This window comes from Zootoca vivipara, chromosome 6 (genome assembly GCF_965207765.1).
Source record: "Zootoca vivipara chromosome 6, rZooViv2.hap1.1, whole genome shotgun sequence".
NCBI lineage: Eukaryota > Metazoa > Chordata > Lepidosauria > Squamata > Lacertidae > Zootoca > Zootoca vivipara.
Window position 1 is genome coordinate 87,985,010 of NC_142589.1, and position 21,004 is coordinate 88,006,013.

At 46.8% G+C, this 21,004-nt stretch overlaps 1 protein-coding gene across 3 annotated transcripts in view; it reads right to left on the minus strand.

The window, feature by feature from the left end:
• Positions 1-21,004, minus strand: part of KDM4B (lysine demethylase 4B) — a 194,247-nt gene that overhangs the window by 80,866 nt on the left and 92,377 nt on the right. For all 3 annotated transcript variants that reach the window (XM_035119112.3, XM_035119108.3, XM_088672965.1), the window contains one exon: positions 19,729-19,866. In XM_035119112.3, the coding sequence (XP_034975003.3) occupies positions 19,729-19,866 (138 nt within the window). The remainder of the gene's footprint in view (positions 1-19,728; positions 19,867-21,004) is intronic.

Consider the following 21,004-nt stretch of genomic DNA (forward strand, 5'->3'; position numbering starts at 1 on the left):
TTTCTGACATGCTATTTTTTTCTATCGGCAAAAAACCTGTCCGCTCCCCAACAGTGGAAGAGTCGAATGCACAGCTCCCCCTTCCCTGCCCCAAGTGATACAATCAAGGGGGGGTACTGCTCATTTCTGATTAATATATAAACTAGATTGGTTCCAAACTGTGGCCTTCTGGCAAACAGTCAGCGATTATGAAAGCTTGGTGTTTGGCTGCATTCACTGTGGGACTTGGACCACCTACTCTCTAACCATCATCCGGTTGTACAGCCTAAATTTCCATCGAAAGCCAAGCAGCAGCAAGCACATCAGCAGGGCTCCCTCATATCACCATGTGCGCTGTAACAAGACCAGGGCTTCAACAGGAGCAGCAGCCACAGCAACAGCTTATATGAAGAACATTACTTTACAGACTGTGACCTGTTCATAAACCTTTTTGAGCTAGTACTAGTCTGGTGCAAAATTACTTCTGTCAACCAGAACCCTGTAGGGTCTTGGGGGCACACATGGAGCAGCACACAAACAGCATCTACAGGCACACAAGTGCATTATCCAGCCTAGAAATGTACATGGCAGGCCCTGCTTACAGCTCAGCTCTGTGTGCACAATGAAAGTGCTTGCTAAGAGCAATTATTGTTACTTCCTCTCCCCCCTCACATCTTACAAGTATCACTGCCCCAATCACACCAATTTCAGCGGACAAGACAGCTGACGATAACCGCCAGCTAGATTGCTAACAAAGGGGGAGAGGGAGAGAAGCAGCAAGAATTGTTTTGTGGATTGAGAGCCTTGAGGGAAGGAGGGAAGGAGCTTGGAAACAAGAGGTCAGGCTAAACAGCCAAATGATTTAAACAGAGGCAGGAACAGGATTGCAAATGGAGAACATGCTTCTTGGCTGTAGTGACATCAGTTTAATGCACACATTTATCACTTGCAAGGAAGCGCACAGAGAGGGTTCTTCAATTTACCCTCCTGGCTCTCTGAAGCAACACACACACACCTGTGCACATCTACCCTCAGAAACCCGCAAAACATTTCTACTGAGCAAGTCCAGGAATTATTCCCCAGGCCACAAGAAGAAAAAGAGAGACAGACAACTTGTTTCTCCCCAAAGTGAGATTGCTGCAAAACAATAAAGATGTGTTTAAATTGCACTGGTAATCATTTCCGAGGACCCCTGCAGAGTTCCTAGTCACCAGCTAGGAAAAGTCACAAGAGCAGAGATGACTGGAAGGACAGAAATGACAACTGGGGTCTCAGAGCAGAGAGAGAGGGGGGGGAGGCTTTTTACTCACCAGCATGGACAATTGCAGCCATATTTTCTATTTAGCCAGACCACTATTGACACTGGCCCCAGACAGGATGAGCAAAAGGTTCTTTAGTTCAGCCTGCCTAGAGGGTCTGTCCAGAGTTCTCTCCTGCACACCAGCTCCTCACCTCCACAGACCAGCCAGGACAGAGGCAAAAGGGGGAAAGCAGGTGGAGTTATGTAAGAAGATGGCTCTGCCCAAAGTCTTCCTTACTATTCAAACTAAAGTAGAGGCTAGAGTAAGGTTACCAGACATCCCTGTTTCCCGGGGATAGTCCCCGGATTTACAAATCAGTCCCCTGACAAAATCCATGTATTTAGTACAGTGGTTCTCAACCTGTGGGTCCCCAGATATTGTTGGACTACAACTCCCATAATCCCTAGTGGGAAGGTCCAGCAGTCAGTGATTGTGGGACTTGTAGTCCAACAACATCTGGGGACCCACAGGTTGAGAACCACTAATTTAGTAGGAAGATGAAAAGTGTCCCATGATTCATTGGAAAAAAATCTGGTAACCTTAGGCTAGAGCCCTTTGGGCATAAAGGAGTGAGTAGATGAAAAATATAATATGGAGGGGTGCCTGTTTTCAATCATGGGATATTGGGATCTCTTTGTGGAAAGGCATTCTCAAGGAGAGGGCAGGAAGTATGTTATCTGCCCTGGGAACAGTCAGAGAATATGTACTGACCACAATTGTCTGCATAAGGAGACGATACCTTTTGTTTGTGTGAATGTAGCCTAAAACTATGAATGAGGGATTTAGGGCTTGGGGCAGAGACGGCAAGGACTGGTCCCATCACTGCAAGGACTGGTCTTCATTTAGCTATAGTTATGGACTGACCATAATTAGCAGGCATTCCATGCACGTGGCTTTCAGGGTCATCTCTTACACCTAACCCAAAGAAGAGCCTAAATGCTGCAGAATTGACTTTATAATAAGGAAAGAAAAATTGTGGGGTAGTCCTATAGCTGTCACCCCCACCTTTCTTGAAGCTAGACAGACTTTGAGCTGGCACCTCCCAAAAGATGAGCAATTTCCCACTGGTGGACAGAGAATAAGTCATGGAGAGAATAAGCCGCAGGCAAGTCATTCTTCAGTTAACTCTTTACCACAGCCACAGAACACACGCCACCTTCGGCCCTATAAATCAGATTGTTAGCGAGGCAGAGAAGAGAGAGATCATGGCAACCTGGATACCTACAGATTCAACTGGGTCAGAAGCAAGTACTTTACATTCCAGAAGAGCAGCCTCATCTCCCCACTCTCAGGAACCTGCCTGGGTAATCACTCAAAGCAAGCAAACTGATTAACCAAACAGGGAGAAGCAAGCCATCTTTGGAAGCAGCAGAACCAATCTGTGAAATGTATTATGTGAAACAATTAATGTTTTAAAAAGAAAGAAGGGGGGACGGGACTGCTGAGTATTAGCATAGTCCTTTCCCCTTGTTAAAACTGCCTTGAACGCTGAATTTGCAATATCTAGGGCTCTGTGCTCTCTTCCACAGTCTCAGCCACCTAATTCCACAGTGCTAAATTGCTTCATTTATTCTGACTGCAGTTATAGGTATTTTGCACAATCTTGCATTTTAGGCAAGGAACTGGGGTAGAATACAGAATAATATCAAAGAGCCCTATATGTCTGAGGGTGGGGGCAACCGCATAAATAACCCTACAGAAGTGTCAATTGCAAACCGATAATCCCAACAGGAGTATTCAAATGCCTTACTTGCACATTGCACTGCACATATGCTTTTGTAAGACATTGGACAGTCTCTAAGTGAAGAATTGGCAGACAAGCCCAAGCTCCTTACTCTGCAGCATTGTACCAGCCTGCCCAAAGAGACCGACTATCTGCTGTCCTTGAGCACCACAAAGACAGCTGGTCAAATGAAGGTACTACAACTTATTAGCTGCAATTGTGAAAAAAACGGGTTTGAAGATTCCTTTGACCTTGTCAGAGTGAGTGGCTAAGGCAAATATTATGGGATGTTGGTGGCAAGAGCTTGTATGAAGGGGCTTATGCTAGCAGGAAGAGGGATTTTCTAACCTGCCATAACTAAAATTAATAAGCAGACTGTCAAACTCCCTGATCTACTGCCCTGAGGGGCAGGGGTGGTAAGATAATCAGACCTCAATTGGATTTGACCTGGTTCTTTAAAGCACCCGACTCTGACCTAACTGCTCAGTCTAGGCAGCTCATCTCTAGAAATAGGCCAAGCTGCTCTGCCATCTTCCAGCCTAGGGAATGGCCTGTTTCACTTCCCCACTGTGTGGCAACCAGTCTCCTGCCTTGACACAGGCTCAGAAAAGAAGATTCCTTGAACCCAAGGTTCATACTCATACTTCACAACTTCATCACCAACTAGCCTCCATGTTGCAAAGTGAGTGAGAGCCAGTACCTCAACCCCTAGCTAGCCCTCCACTCATGGTCCGCCAGTAATTTTAGTTGCTGCCTGCTAATATTTTGGGGAAAACTCCTGCTTGCCAATATGGGACTGCATGTTTTAATGGAGTAGATTTTGGCCCTGGGCCTCCAGTTCCTGGCCCCTACCTGGCAACACTGGGGTCCAAGTGTGAATCATAGAATCATAGAGTTGGAAGAGACCACAAGGGCCATCCAGTCCAACCCCCTGCCAAGCAGGAAACACCATCAAAGCATTCTTGACATATGCCTGTCAAGCCTCTGCTTAAAGACCTCCAAAGAAGGAGACTCCACCACACTCCTTGATAGCAAATTCCACTGCCGAACAGCTCTTACTGTCAGGAAGTTCTTCCTAATGTTTAGGTGGAATCTTCTTTCTTGTAGTTTGAATCCATTGCTCCGTGTCCGCTTCTCTGGAGCAGCAGAAAACAACCTTTCTCCCTTCTCTATATGACATCCTTTTACATATTTGAACATGGCTATCATATCACCCCTTACCTTCTCTTCTCCAGGCTAAACATAACCCGCTCCCTAAGCCGTTCCTCATAAGGCATCGTTTCCAGGCCTTTGACCATTTTGGTTGCCCTCTTCTGGACACGTTCTAGCTTGTCAGTATCCTTCTTGAACTGTGGTGCCCAGAACTGGACACAGTACTCCAGGTGAGGTCTGACCAGAGCAGAATACAGTGGTACTATTACTTCCCTTGATCTAGATGCTATACTCCTACAGTATTGATGCAGCCCAGAATTGCATTGGCTTTTTTAGCTGCTGCATCACACTGTTGACTCATGTCAAGTTTGTGGTCTACCAAGACTCCTAGATCCTTTTCACATGTACTGCTCTCAAGCCATCCTGCTCCGATGAGATTGCTAAAGGGCGTCTAATGTATTAAAGTGAGTTTGAGGCCAAAATACTTGTTTGCAATCACATGACTCTAAAGCAGGGGTAGCCAAAGTGGTACTCTCTATAAGTTGTTGGACTGCAACTCCCATTAGCTTCAGCTAGCATGGCCAAGCATCCCATTAGCTTCAGCTAGCATCCCAGTAGTGATGTATGGAAGTGAGAGCTGGACCATAAAGAAGGCTGATCGTCGAAGAATTGATGCTTTTGAATTATGGTGCTGGAGGAGACTCTTGAGAGTCCCATGGACTGCTAGAAGATCAAACCTATCTATTCTTAAGGAAATCAGCCCTGAGTGCTCCCTGGAAGGACAGATCGTGAAGCTGAGGCTCCAATACTTTGGCCACCTCATGAGAAGAGAAGAATCCTTGGAAAAGACCCTGATGTTGGGAAAGATTGAGGGCACTAGGAGAAGGGGACGACAGAGGACGAGATGGTTGGACAGTGTTCTCGAAGCTACGAACATGAGTTTGACCAAACTGCGGGAGGCAGTGCAAGACAGGAGTGCCTGGCGTGCTATGGTCCATGGGGTCACGAAGAGTCGGACACGACTAAACGACTAAACAACAACAACAAAGCATGGCCAAAGGCTAGGGATGATTAAAGCTGGAGTCCAACACATAGCTGCCAAGTTTTCCCTTTTCTCGTGAGGAAGCCTATTCAGCATAAGGGAAAATCCCTTTAAAAAAGGGATAACTTGGCAGCTATGGTCCAACAACATATTGAGGGCACCACATCCGCTACCCCGCCCTAAATAAATCTATCACTTGAGCAACCCACAGACTAGCCTGGGAACAGACTGGAATGTGTTAGAAACAAGACAAGCCCCTGCAATGGAGAGTGGAAAAAGCTCAAACAGAGATCAGAGATGGAAAGCTTGTCAAAGATGTGAGGTGGGGGTTGGGAAGAGATGAATGCTACTTGTGTGCAGCTGATCAAAATGGGAGACAGGCAACAAGAGGAGGAAATTGACCCCCATTTTGTATTGAAATAGATAATTTTAAGGCTTCTTAGGAGCAAATGGGAGATAAAAATGAAGCCGTGAAAATATAAGACTGAGGTAGCACAGATGTTATCATCTCCCACAGTCTGCTACTATTAATGTAATAGGGGGGCTGAGAAATTGCTCTCATCCACCAATTTCCAGTCAAGGTTTGTCAAAGAAATAGAAAGCCTAACATGCACAGCAAGGCAGGGTGGGGTGGGGTGGGGGAATATAATGCATAAGTGTTTCCATAAGAAAATTGCTGCTTCAGCAAACACCTTTAAAGAGAGACCGGGGGGGGGCGGCTCTGGGTTGGGCAACCTTATAAATGCTATGAAAATGAGGCAGCAGGATCCCATCATACCCTACCGTGGACATACAGCACACCTGAAGAAGGGCTGTAGCTCAGCCACAAAGCACACACTTAGCATGTCGAAGATGGTCCTAGACTCACCAAAATCCTGGAGAGCCACTGACAGTAGCTAATACTGAGCTGGGCAGTCTGATTCAGTAGAATGGGGAATTTTAACCACAGTCTCTCTGATCCAAGACCAGGCATCCCCAAACTGCGGCCCTCCAGATGTTTTGGACTACAATTCCCATCATCCCTGACCATCATAGCTGCCAAGTTATCCCTTATTTTAAGGGATTTTCCCTTATGCTGAATAGGCTTCCTCGCGAGAAAAGGGAAAACTTGGCAGCTATGCTGACCATTGGTCCTCTTAGCTAGGGATCATGGGAGTTGTAGGCCAAAGCATCTGGAGGGCCGCAGTTTGGAGATGCCTGTCCAAGACTATCACCCTCCCTTATAATGCAGTTTGCACAACAAAAGAACAGAAAGAAATGATGAGTTGTTAACGTAACTGGTTTCAAGTCAACATTACACGCACTGAGTACTTCTTTGCCTTTAAAGATGCTAAGGGTGTCACTGCAATCCACATCAGAATAAGCAATAAGCAATGAATAAATGGACCAGAACAAGTCCTGTGTCATTGGGAAGGATGCCTGCTGTACAAGGCAGGGTGAACTAAAGCAAAGGAAACTATGTTTGGAGACAGTAACTATACCCCCATGCACTAGACAGAGCAGGCAGCTTGGAAACATGTTTTCATTAAGTGCTGCTGCAGGAGGTGGGAAACACAATACTTCCTGGTTGGAGTTATGTCACAGCTCTTGAAAGGTGTGCTTTAATTTAACACTATTAACAAATTCCACCATAGCATTGTCTCATTTAAAGCTACAGCCACTTTATATTTAAAGTTACAGGTAGGTAGCCGTGTTGGTCTGGATCGAAGTAAAATAAAAAAATTCCTTCAGTAGCACCTTTCCAGTCTATTTCTGAAATTCTTTTGTAGTAAGACAGCTACTTTGAGATCTTGTATGGAATGTCCTGGGAGATTGAAGTGTTCTCCTACTGGTTTTTCTGTCTTCTGGTTCCTGATGTCAGATTTATGTCCAAAGGATAAATGGACATAAATCTGACATCAGGAACCAGAAGACAGAAAAACCAGTAGGAGAACACTTCAATCTCCCAGGACATTCCATACAAGATCTCAAAGTAGCTGTCTTACTACAAAAGAATTTCAGAAATAGACTGGAAAGAGAAGTTGCTGAATTGCAACTTATCACCAAGCTCAAAACCATGGAGGGACCTGGTTTGAACAGAGATATCGGGTTCTTATCTCATTATACATGATAAGCGATCTTCAGCCATCTCAACCCTTGCTTTTTCATGCAAAACCATTTGCAGTCGTTTGCGGTCATCAACAGCTATCAGTCAGTCAATCACCCATTTCCACCACCCTTCTGAGTGATCCCCCCTCCCCATCCCCACCCCTCCCCACCCCTCCTCTACATAAGTGCCTGGAAACTTCCATTTCACTGTATCTGAAGAAGTGTGCATGCACACGAAAGCTCATACCAAAATAAAAACTTAGTTGGTCTTTAAGGTGCTACTGAAGGAATTTTTTTATTTTATATTTAAAGACATCAGTGTTTCCTCCTTATGACCTGTGAACCTCTTGCTTTCAAGCTTATTGTATCTCCCACTGCATTTTAACTATTTTAATGACTTCTCCATAGTGCGCCAGAAAGGAACCAGACTGCAAACCTGAGGCTCTTGGGTCTATGACAGCAGTAGCAACATAGACATTGATGGCACAAAGGACAGGGCTGCACAAATATTTGAGAGTTTCTTAGCAGGGGAATGATGGGTACATACGTGTAATTCATGCTCCCTGGTGTCATACAGTATCATTAACATGGATTAGAATTGAACTTCCAGAGCAGTAAGATGACGGCCGCTACGGGACGGTGAACTGCTGAGAAACAGCACCACTAGCTGGACTGATTGAGTGGTCCCTGCATCGCCACCACCTCCACCACTGCCCCCACCACCCCTGCCACTGAGAAAGAGTTTGGAGAGGAGCCAGGAGAACAACTGGCGAGCACATCTCCCTGGGTGACTCTGGCCACAAGGAGGGCCTTACTGACCCTCTGCCAGTGAACAGAGTTGTGACACCTAGGGGGGGGGAGCAGCCTGTCTTCAGCTGGCAGAGAAAAACGCCAGCCGTGAAAGTGAGCAAGCATCAAGGCAGAAATTAGTGGTGCACAGGAGAGAAGCCTAACCCTGACCCCACTCTTGGACTTGTCTGTCCCTGAGACTGCCGCCATCGCCTTGACCCTCAGGCAGCCGAGCCCGGCGAGCTTGCTGCTGTGAAGTGGACCACACCCAGATTTGTCCGTTCATGACCCAGTAGAAGTAACCCTTAAAATAGGAGAGGAAACACAAACCACCCCATCATGATCCTTTCAGCCCCCAAAGAGTTGTGGGGGGTTGTCAATGTAGGGCACTGTTCAAGAATGACAGATCAAAAAAGGAGTCCCTTAAACTCCTCCTTCTATCCTTCTGAAAAGGTGTAAGCAAGTGTCACCAGGTGCTTGCCTGCTCACCCTGAGGGCTATCAGTTGGCTACGCTGGCATATTATCAGGGTTTGGGGAAGTCACAGAAGGGGAGTGGTATCATTACAATCTGAGGCAAGGACTTCTTTTTAAGGTGTACAAAACTCCAAGGTTAAGTGCATTTTAATCTGTATAGTTCTTCCCTTCAGGGGAATATTCAATGTCAAATGCATCTACATTAAAAACAGCAACGTTTAAATAAGCACAGCTGCCTTCAACTTACAACTTCCACTATGCTCCCAGTTGAGAGAATCTAAAAGTCAGGTACATCTTTATGCAGTGACATTTGACCTCGAATATTGCCCTGAAATACATCCCAAAGCACACTGGGATCTTGACTACTGTCTGGGAGATAGATTGAACACCTCATCTTATTTACAGTTCAACAGTGCATAGCTAGGTTCTGGAACTAGCCTGACCAACTGTGGCACAAGAAATACGGAAAAGCACCTAGAGAGGCTGTCAAATCACAAGACACATGCACACAGCTAATAGAGGGGAGACAAAATGATTTCAAAATTTGAAGGAAAGAAAACCTAGAAAAGATTATTCAAATGGAAGAAAATGGACTGGGGAGATGGGGTGGGTAGAAGAGAAGAGAAGCAGCATCTCAACACTATCAGTGTTGTGGCATTATCGCTGCATGACAGACTCTGTAATGAGCAATCCACAAGCAGTCAAGTAATACTTGGATTTGAAGTAATGCAAAAATAAAATTAAGCACAGAGGAAGCAGCAAGACGCTACCTGTTACTTACAAAGCTATCCTTGCTGTGTGAGCAGGGATTCTGTCAGGGTTCCCACTGCTGTATGCTGAAAGGATGGGGGAGTGAGAATTCAATTCTAAGAGTTAGGAATCAGAGACAGCCAGGAAGGCAGAAAGACAGGCAATCACACTAAACAGAAACCAACACTGAAGAACCAAGAAAAACCCCTCGAGACAAAAAAGGATAAAACCATGTTACATTACAAGCCACTTCACAAGTGACTGGCTGAGGAAGCATTTGCAGGTGGCTCAAGGGCTGGTTTCGTCCTAGAAGTAAGGCAAGGCGAGGTTTGAGCAAGAGACTTTGGCCTATTGGTCACAATCCACATTCTTGAACTGAACACTCTCAATGCAATCTGAACCTGCTGCTGAACGTTTTGTGAAGCACTTCTTGTAATTTGCAAACACCACAAATGTTTTTGTGTCTATTATCTACAGGGTGAATGCAATGAAGCATGCTAGCTATTGAATATGTAAATTGATACAAAATATGAATCAAATTGAGTTCCCTTTTGATTCTGCACACTGAATAGCTTTGTGCAGTTTGAAGACTCATATGCTGCTCTATGAGCACAAGTTGGTCAATAAAAGCGATTGGTTTCTCTCTTTGAAAACATCTTTTACTGCAATGACTTCTCATCAAAGCATGGCATCAATTGGTGACAAGAAGGTTGGAAATATAAATAAACACACACAAGGCAGGGGGAGTGACTAGGAAGTAGGAGAGGAGTAACCAGAGGGGCTGATGACCACAGCACTCTCAACATTTTGAATAAGCCCATGGGCTCAAAAAGGTTAGTAGCCCCTAAGAGATACAGACGCCTAAAATGCACTGGGCTAAAAGCATGGTGTATTCGCCTGCCACTCCCAAGGCTAAGGAGGAAAATCGTACTAATATTAGTAAGTAGGACTGCAATGTTTAATGTGGGGCAAGGCTGAATATCCATCTCTCTCACACAACTCTCTCTCTTCCCCACACCTATACCCTTGCTGGAGGCTTAGTCCGCCAATGTGGAAAAATCTGGGTGATTTTTCAGAGGGGGACTTCCTTTTCAGAAAGGAGGCCCAATACCACCTCTTTTCTAACTGAAACCAAAGCTCCAAGTAGTAGTTTGGCTGCACTCAGCATCCCAGCTGCCAAGCACTTAAAAAATGACACAGAGATTGCCCCATGGGAACAATGATATAGCTATTTTTTGAACAAACAAGCAAGCAAGCTTGTGCTTATAAAACAGGAAAGTGGAAAGCACTGTCTTAAAAGTGGCATTCTCCCATTTCTCAATCAGAAGAAATGCCTCTTCTAAGATGATGCCTGCTACAATACATGTGCATATCATCTAAAAACAAAGGAAAATTAGTTCTTCAGAAATATTGCCTCTACTCATATGTAAACCGAATGAATAATTAGCTTTAAATTTATTTAACCAGATTGCAGCTACAATTATTAGCCTTGAAGGCACACTAGGTTTGCGAAAATTGTTAGAAAGACATTTCTAAAGCTTATTTGTGCTGGTGCTAGATGCATCATCAATAATTTTGCTTATAATCCTTAGTTCATTAATCTTCACAATTCTGCCCTACCTGAGTTAAGTAGGTGGTTCTTCTCCCCTGAGAGAAGGAAACTATGAGTGGTCCACATATATAAAGCCATGGCAGTAAAAGCAATTATGACTGTAGTGCAGATATATACACACATTAAGACTCAGCAGGCCAATTTTCAGTTAAATCAGAGAGTTCAGAAGGCCTACTTGTGGATTCTCTCAGGTATAATCTGCTTTTCTTCCCAATAGTCAACTTTGCACCTTTAAACCTGCCACTGAAGAGCACATTTCCTGTTAATACCAATGCTTGTCCAACAATTACAGTGGAACTCACTTCTAATGAGCCGATCATTAAACTCCCTCCCCGTGTGCATTTGTGGCGCGCAGGCAAATCGTGTCCTGCCATAGTTAGCAGCAACATCGGTCCAGTGAGTTATTAGTGCTGCTTGCTTTAGGATTGTGTATAATCACTCAAGTGTGAGTAACTAAAGAACACACTGGCAAATGTGTTGACTGCAGGTAGGAGGTAGAATGTAAATATTCTAGATGTTCTGAAGCCATGTCAGGAGTTGGGAGTCTTTGGGCTTCCAGATGTTGCTGAACTACAACTTACACCATTCCTCGCAAGCATGGGCAATGGTCAGGGGTGGTGGGAGTTGTCAGCAACATCTGGAGGAGAAAAGGGAACCTGCCATAGTGGAAAACATGCTCCACCCCACAAATACCACACCAAAGATTCAGGAAAGAGTGAAATAAATGAAATACCGTATATTCCGGCGTATAAGACGACTGGGCGTATAAGACGACCCCCAACTTTTCCAGTTAAAATATAGAGTTTGGGATATACTCGCCGCATAAGAAATACGACCCAGTGTATAAGACGACCCCTGACTTTTGAGAAGATTTTCCTGGGTTAAAAAGTAGTCTTATACGCAGGAATATACAGTAGTCATCTTTTCACATCCTAAACTTCCTTAACTGCTTTAAGAACATAGATATATGTATAACTTTACATACAGAACATACTGTCTGGTACAATCACGAGTATGGATGTTTTTAACAAACCTATCTCACATTCAAGAGTGAGAATTGGTGCAACCTCAGGGACACAAACTATAGTCATGGGAAAAAGAAAGTGCACCCTCTTTGAATTCTGTAGTTTTGCATATGAAGACATAATAACAATCATCCATTCCTAAGCACGTTTTAAAATTAGGTAAATACAACCTCAGATAAACAACACATGACATATTACACTGTGTCATGATATATTTAACAGAAATAAAGCCAAAAGCTTGTAAAACCACCTTTAGCAGCAATAACTTGAAGTAATAATTTTTTTTGTAGAACTTTATCAGTCTCTTACATCGTTGTGGAAGAATTTTGTACATGATGGTACATGTTACTGATCCATCCACCCTGGAGTTTAACATGCAACTGAAACTACTTGTTGTTTTTTGGTGGTATCCATCAGCTCAAAGGAGCAGCCCGCACCTTTCTCCCACTAAATTTAGATTTTTCCAATCAATCAATAATGAGATCCAATATAAGAATACCACTCTATTCTCTATTCACTCTATACCACTCTATTCTCCCTTGCTTAGACTACACCTGGAATACTGTGTCCAATTCTGGGCACCACAATTTAAGAAGGATGTTGACAAGCTGGACCATGTGCAGAGGAGGGCAAACAAGATGATCAAGGGTCTGGAAACTATGCCTTAGGAGGAGTGCTTGAAGGAGCTGGGCATGCTTAGCATGGAAAAGAGGAGACTGAGACAAGGTATGATGCCCATCTTCAAATATCTCAGGGGCTGTCACATGGAAGAAGGAACAAGCTTGTTTTCTCCTGCTCTGGAGGGGAGAACTTGAACCAATGGCTTCAAGTTACAAGAAAGGAGATTCCGACGAAACATCAGGAAAAACTTTCGGACAGTAAGAGCTGTTTGACAGTAGAACGGTCTCCCCTGGGAGGTTGTGAACTCTCAGTCTGTGGAGGTTTTTAAGTAGAATTTGAATGGCTAACTGTCATGAATGCTTTAGCTGAGATTCCTGCATTGTACGCGGGTGGCATTGTGGGTTAAACCACAGAGCCTAGGGCTTGCCAATCAGAAGGTTGGCGGTTCAAATCCCCGCAACGGGGTGAGCTCCTGTTGCTCAGTCCCTGCTCCTGCCAACCTAGCAGTTCGAAAGCACATCAAAAGTGCAAGTAGATAAATAGGTACCGTTCCGGCGGGAAGGTAAACGGCGTTTCCGTGCGCTGCTCTGGTTCGCCAGAAGCGGCTTTGTCATGCTGGCCACATGACCTGGAAGCTGTACACCGGCTCCCTTGTCCAATAGAGTGAGATGAGCGCCACAACCCCAGAGTCGGTCACGACTGGACCTAATGGTCAGGGGTCCCTTTACCTTTACCTGCATTGTAGGGGATTAGACTAGATAACACTTGGGGTCCCTTCTAACTCTAAGATTCTATGATTCTGTGATAAATTTACATGTTGCCCGATTGTGGATGCAGTGTAGCACACTATGTGGGTAGGGTTTTTTTGTTTTTATATGTTCCGTAATGTTTTGCTGGGTGCTTTCGATCATCACACCCCTAGTTTGTTTCCATCTGCCAGAAGGAAAGGATGCAGCCTGCCCTTCTTGACCAGCTGGCACATTTGTCATTTTTTATTTTTACAACTGCTCTTTTGCACAACACTGTTCTTGCACAAAATAGCTTTTCTTATTACACTGTGTCTTACACATGACACAGTGTAATATTAAAAAAAAAATCCCCTTGTGGATAAAGACATGGGGAAAGGGAAAACCAGGAAGGCGGGGGGGGGCACTTCATATGAAAGCTATTCCAAATCACTGCCTGCAGTAAACTTTTTTTAAACAATTACTTTGTTCAAATAATATTGAAAAAAATGCATTTCAAAAAATAATAAGGTGTGAGCAAACAAGTTAACAAATAGCTACACACAAGCCTACCGTGTTTCTCATATTTTAAGGCATCCCCAAAAAATAAGCCATGACAGGATTTCTAAGGGTTGGTGAAAAATAAGACATACCCCGAAAATAAGCCATGTCGTGTAGCCCCGACCGAGCGAGAGGCGAAGGCGCGGGACCCAGCAGGAGCTCCCTGCCTGCTTCCCCGAGCCGTCGCGCATCGGGGGACAGAGCCGAAGATCGGCGGGCGCTCCTTGCTGGGCTTGACAAGCCCGGGAAACAGCGCCCGCCGATCTTCGGACCTGTGCTGTGTGACAGACAGGGGTGGGGGGAAGCGGAGATCGTTCTCCGCTCTCCCCCCACCCCCGCCTGTCACCAAAGATCGGCGGGCGCTCCTTGCTGGGCTTGACAAGCCCGGCAAACAGCGCCCGCCGATCTTCGGACCTGTCCTGTGTGACAGGCGGGGGTGGGGGGGAAGCGGAGATCGTTCTCCGCTCTCCCCCCACCCCCGCCTGTCACCAAAGATCGGCGGGCGCTGTTTGCTGGGCTTGACAAGCCCGGCAAACAGCGCCCGCCGATCTTCGGCCCTGTGCTGTGTGACAGGCGGGGGTGGGGGAGAAGCGGAGATCGTTCTCCGCTCTCCCCCCATCCCCGCCTGTCACCGAAGATCGGCGGGCGCTCCTTGCTGGGCTTGACAAGCCCGGCAAACAGCGCCCGCCGATCTTCGGACCTGTCCTGTGTGACAGGCGGGGGTGGGGGTGGGGGGAAGCGGAGATCGTTCTCCGCTCTCCCCCCACCCCCGCCTGTCACCAAAGATCGGCGGGCGCTGTTTGCTGGGCTTGACAAGCCCGGCAAACAGCGCCCGCCGATCTTCGGCCCTGTGCTGTGTGACAGGCGGGGGTGGGGGAGAAGCGGAGATCGTTCTCCGCTCTCCCCCCATCCCCGCCTGTCACCGAAGATCGGCGGGCGCTCCTAGCTGGGCTTGACAAGCCCGGCAAACAGCGCCCGCCGATCTTCGGACCTGTCCTGTGTGACAGGCGGGGGTGGGGGGGAAGCGGAGATCGTTCTCCGCTCTCCCCCCACCCCCGCCTGTCACCAAAGATCGGCGGGCGCTCCTTGCTGGGCTTGACAAGCCCGGCAAACAGCGCCCGCCGATCTTCGGACCTGTCCTGTGTGACAGGCGGGGGTGGGGGGGGAAGCGGAGATCGTTCTCCGCTCTCCCCCCACCCCCGCCTGTCACCAAAGATCGGCGGGCGCTGTTTGCTGGGCTTGACAAGCCCGGCAAACAGCGCCCGCCGATCTTCGGACCTGTCCTGTGTGACAGGCGGGGGTGGGGGGGAAGCGGAGATCGTTCTCCGCTCTCCCCCCACCCCCGCCTGTCACCAAAGATCGGCGGGCGCTCCTTGCTGGGCTTGACAAGCCCGGCAAACAGCGCCCGCCGATCTTCGGACCTGTCCTGTGTGACAGGCGGGGGTGGGGGGGGAAGCGGAGATCGTTCTCCGCTCTCCCCCCACCCCCGCCTGTCACCAAAGATCGGCGGGCGCTGTTTGCTGGGCTTGACAAGCCCAGCAAACAGCGCCCGCCGATCTTCGGACCTGTCCTGTGTGACAGGCGGGGGTGGGGGGGAAGCGGAGATCGTTCTCCGCTCTCCCCCCACCCCCGCCTGTCACCAAAGATAGGCGGGCGCTCCTTGCTGGGCTTGACAGGCCCGGCAAACAGCGCCCGCCGATCTTCGGACCTGTCCTGTGTGACAGGCGGGGGGGGGGGAAGCGGAGATCGTGCTCCGCTCTCCCCCCACCCCCGCCTGTCACCAAAGATCGGCGGGCGCTGTTTGCTGGGCTTGACAAGCCCGGCAAACAGCGCCCGCCGATCTTCGGCCCTGTGCTGTGTGACAGGCGGGGGTGGGGGAGAAGCGGAGATCGTTCTCCGCTCTCCCCCCATCCCCGCCTGTCACCAAAGATCGGCGGGCGCTCCTTGCTGGGCTTGACAAGCCCGGCAAACAGCGCCCGCCGATCTTCGGACCTGTCCTGTGTGACAGGCGGGGGTGGGGGGGAAGCGGAGATCGTGCTCCGCTCTCCCGCCACCCCCGCCTGTCACCAAAGATCGGCGGGCGCTGTTTGCTGGGCTTGACAAGCCCGGCAAACAGCGCCCGCCGATCTTCGGCCCTGTGCTGTGTGACAGGCTGGGGTGGGGGAGAAGCGGAGATCGTGCTCCGCTCTCCCCCCACCCCCGCCTGTCACCAAAGATCGGCGGGCGCTGTTTGCTGGGCTTGACAAGCCCGGCAAACAGCGCCTGCCGATCTTCGGCCCTGTGCTGTGTGACAGGCGGGGGTGGGGGAGAAGCGGAGATCGTTCTCCGCTCTCCCCCCATCCCCGCCTGTCACCGAAGATCGGCGGGCGCTCCTAGCTGGGCTTGACAAGCCCGGCAAACAGCGCCCGCCGACCTGTGCTGTGTGACAGGCGGGGGTGGGGGGGAAGCGGAGATCGTTCTCCGCTCTCCGCCCACCCCCGCCTGTCACCGAAGATCGGCGGGCGCTGTTTGCTGGGCTTGACAAGCCCGGCAAACAGCGCCCGCGTGCACTTTATTAAAAAATAAGACATCCCTCAAAAATAAGCCATGTCGTGTTTTTTTTGAAGAAAAAATTAATATAAGACATGACTTATAATATGAGAAACACGGTATAAGTTTCTGAAACTTATCATGGGTGGGGAAGTGCCAATTGAGGGGACAACAATATACATCCTTTTAAGCAGCACCAACTAGTGAATGAGAAATACCCAACAGTCTTTGGAGGCATAAAATTGAAACTGCTCATGTACAGACAAAGCCAAACATGGAAACAGTGACCCACATATGCATGAATGCCCTACTGTGGACACAGACAATCAGCTGGGAAAATAGTTGTTGTTTTTCCTAAGAGAAAAGCTGCAGTAATGTAAAAAGAGGATTATTTGGGCTTCAAGATAGTATGTAAACCACAGCACTGTTAGGAAGAAACAGAAGACAATCAATCCTATGTACACTTACTTGGGAGTAAACCCAGTGAATTCAGTGAAATGAATTTCTTAGTAACAAATACAGTGGTACCTCAGGTTACAGGTGCTTCAGGTTACAGACTCCGCTTACCCAGAAATAGTACCTCGGGTTAAGAACTTTGCTTCAGGATGAGAACAGAAATTGAGTGGTGACAGCGCGGCGGCGGCAGGAGGCCCCATTAGCTAAAGTGGTACCTCAGGTTAAGAACAGTTTCAAGTTAAGAACGGACCTCCAGAACAAATTAAGCTCTTAACCAGAGGTACCATTGTAAATAAGCATGGCCTTTTGCCTATTAGATTTATATCCTAATCTATTCCAATAAATAATATATCCTTGAAAAATAAAAACATAATTCCGTTTCTCTCAGAAGAATCATGTCTGCAAGATCCACAGCTTCTGATTCTCAATGTTCACTTGGAGTTTCATGGATTTCAAAAAAGGGAAGATTTGTTTGCTTCCACTCTTATTGCATGTTACTGTAGTTACTTGCTTTATTTTGTGTGTGTTATTCAATCACTTATCAGTTTATTTCACCTGAAGATAAAGGAATCCAAGCAAAGTTAGAGGAGAGAGGAGAGAGGCTCTGTTGTCCAAAAACCCTGCTACCCTGTTGCAGGAGAAGATGTTTGGCTACCTCCCAGATGCTGCTCCACACCCCAAAGCCTTAAAATGTTCCTTTCCTCTCCCCCCCCCCACCATTTACCTGTGTATTGTTTTTCATCCTGACTCCTCCTCGGAGTAGACTCTGGGCCCCAGGTCTGGGGGCAAGGCTGAAGCCCAGCAGGTTCCATCAAAGGAGTCAGGGTTCTTTGTGACTGAAGTATGACAGAATGAAATAGGCTTACATTCCCTTTTCCTTCTATACAACTTTCCCTCAGCTAAAGTCTTCCACCTTTGTGCCTAACATATTGGAAGCTTATAAGAAGTTCCTCAATGGGATCACAAGATCTTCTGAAAGACAGCTTGCCCAGTGCTATCAATATGGAAGGGAGTTCAGGGCTTGCTGGAAGGGCACTCTCTATTGACCTGGGGCAGCAGCAATGTCTGATGACCAATTACACTTGGAATGTGTTCCAGAACAGAGACTCCTCAGTGGGGAAGTTGACATGGAAAGGTTTCCCTAAAGGCAGAAATTCTGAAAAGCCAAATGACCATTATGGATATACCAACTAAGTAAGCATGCACTGTGGGGTGACTGTCAGTGTGGAAAGAGAAGCACTGCTGCCCCTTGTGATAAAAAGCGAACAGCTGGGGCATCTCCTCCTCCTTTCCCTAGGTCCTCCTACCTAGAGTGGATTGGAAACTCTCCCCATCACTGCTTGTTCAGTAATTTCATGCTACAACGCCCAACAATGTAAGCACGGAGCCTCAATCTAAAGTCTCCACTTCCCAAATGTCACTTGTTTTTGAACACATGACTAAGCCCAAAATTGCTTTTAATATTAGAGCAGTTGCCCACTGGCACCTACCATAGTTAAAAATGCTTCTCAGAATTTCCATGACAAACTACCATTTTCTTGGGTCCAAAAGAATGAAATTAGAGTTGTTGGGGTGAAAACCTAGCAAGCAAGGCCACAGCAGACAGGATCAGATTCCAAGTCCTCTAATAATAAAATTTGCTTAGATCAGCATGCTTTGTTTTAAAACAGAAGGTCTTCAGACACAATTTTATACTTAGGCCTCAGCATTACTTTAAAACAGAGTCTTGGGATTACAATTTCTCATGTGTGCTTCACTTGCATCAGTAATTTCCCAGAGACCTGGAAGTAGAGACTCACTCCAATTCAGAGCTGGAAGAACTCTCAACTCTTGCATAGTCTGAAAATAAACCTTTTCAGGTGCAAGAGTAGAAACTGACTACCGGAGGCAAGCCCAACCCATTTCTCCACGAGTCAAGGTGGGTCATATAAAGTAGCAGTAGTCAACCTCGTCCAGGAAGGGCTACTCTGTTTCAGGAATAGCTGGTGGTCACACCTCAGAGGCAGAGACAAGGCAGAAGTATCTGCCCACAGGCTAATTGGAAAGAAGCAAAGAGCAGTAAATCAAGCAGAGATACAGCAGACAGCTTTCTCTGTGGGACAGGTACTCTGGCCCAACCAGGACCTATTAACCATTTAACTGTTCTCTCTCTCACACACGAGTAGTTCTCTCATGGCACACACTTTGAAAATTACTGACAGACACAAACATATTGTTACATTGCAGCACACTATCTGGGCTTGCACCAGTGTGCCTTGTTAGCCACATCAAAGGAAAAAGAACCATTGGGTGCATGTGACAGAGGCTCCAGGCATACAAACAACCAGCTTAATGTCTAATGTTTTACAATGTGTTGTAAGCTGCAGAGTGCTTGGGAAACCCAGTCAGATGTGCGGGGTATAAATATTATTATTATTATTATTATTATTATTATTATTATTATTATTATTATACCTGCCAGAAATAGATGGAAGTTGCTGTCTGAGTCACATATCCTTAGCTGAGTAAAAAATGACGGTAAACCCCAGCAAACCATGGTTTGCTAACTGGGAGCCAGCCTGAGGACTGTGCACTCTTTTCCAACCCCAGCACACGTTCCACATACACACCCGCTCCTTGTTTGCCTTGACTGTAGTTAAGCCTTATATGTGCTAACTCTATCTGTTAACACTAGGCAGAGTTCCCATCTGAAAAAGATTTTAAAACTAGAGTTTGAAGTGGCTTTGCAAACTTCAGCTAGGTAGCATTAACCATGACGCTGCTGTGAACTAAATGATTCATTCACAGTTTAGGCAGAAAATCAGCAAGAAACCTGTGCCAGGCAGACTGGCTCCCAATTTGCAAGGCATGCCTTGTAATTTGCCCCATACCAACTAAAGCACCAGGACGTGGGAACTTACTTGAGTAGCCATCTTGCCATAGTCGATCCACCGAAGTGTGGCAAAGTTGGTGGACTCCGCACAGTTGAACCCGTGGTTAAATCCTGCATGGTAGCCATAAGGAAAAGTAATCATGAACTCTCCAGCTTCTTGGGTGATCTGAAAACGGGGAAGGAAGAAAAGAATGTGCCATTATCAAGCAGGGAGGTAGCAAAGCTTCAACCAAGGCAATGCGACCTTTTGAAATAAATAAATCTGTATTTGTAGTAAGAGAAGTGACAAAAAGTACCCCTTCACTGAAACCAAGATGGTGGGCTGATTATGGTGACCCAGGGCTGCTTTCAGGATTCTCCATATATCTTTGTGGGATCTGTTAGGAAAGACAGCTACCCCTTCTAGAAATATGGTTTTCCACAAGGAATTCTCATGGGAACAAACTAATGCAGGGAGGAAATGCATACATTCACCAACCCAGGTGACCTGCAATAAACTCTTTGCATGCCCCACCAGGGTCCCAACCAACTCCCCCCACATTGGCTTTATGCTGCCTGAAATCCAAGCCCCACAATATTTTAGTGTGCTGGGAAGGCCAAAGGCACACTTCTCCAGCCAGACGTCACATGCAACAAAAACATTTCAGTAAGGCTTTTGACAAAGTGCCCCATGATATTCTTGTGAGGAAGTTGGAAAAATGTGGGTTGAATGAGGTAGCTGTTATGTGGATTCGTAGCTGGTTGACTGACCAAACCCAAAGAGTACTCAATAATGGTTCCTCGTCATCCTGGGAGAAAGTGATAAGTGGGTGCCCCAGGGTTCTTTCTGTCCTGGGCCCGTTGTTGTTCAACGTCTTTGTAAATGACTTGGATGAAGGAATTGAGGGGATGCTCATCAAATTTGCAGATGACACCAAACTGGGAGGGGTAGCCAATGCCGCAGAAGACAGAATCAGAATTCAAAATGACCTTAAGAGATTGGAGACCTGGGCCCAAAGTAACAAAATGAATTTCAATGTGGACAAATGCCAGGTTAAAAACCAGCTGCACACATATAAGGTGGGGGCACCTAGCTTGCCAGTAGTACATGTGAAAAGCATCTAGGAATCTTGGTGGACCATAAGCTTAACATGAGTTAACAGTGTGAGGCAGCAGCAAAAAAAGGCTAATGCTATTCTAGCCTACATCAACAGAAGTATAGTGTCCAGATCAAGGGAAGTAATAGTACCACTCTATTCTGCCTTGGAGTTCTGTGTTCATTTCTGGGCACCACAATTTAAGAAGGATGTTGACAAGCTGGAACA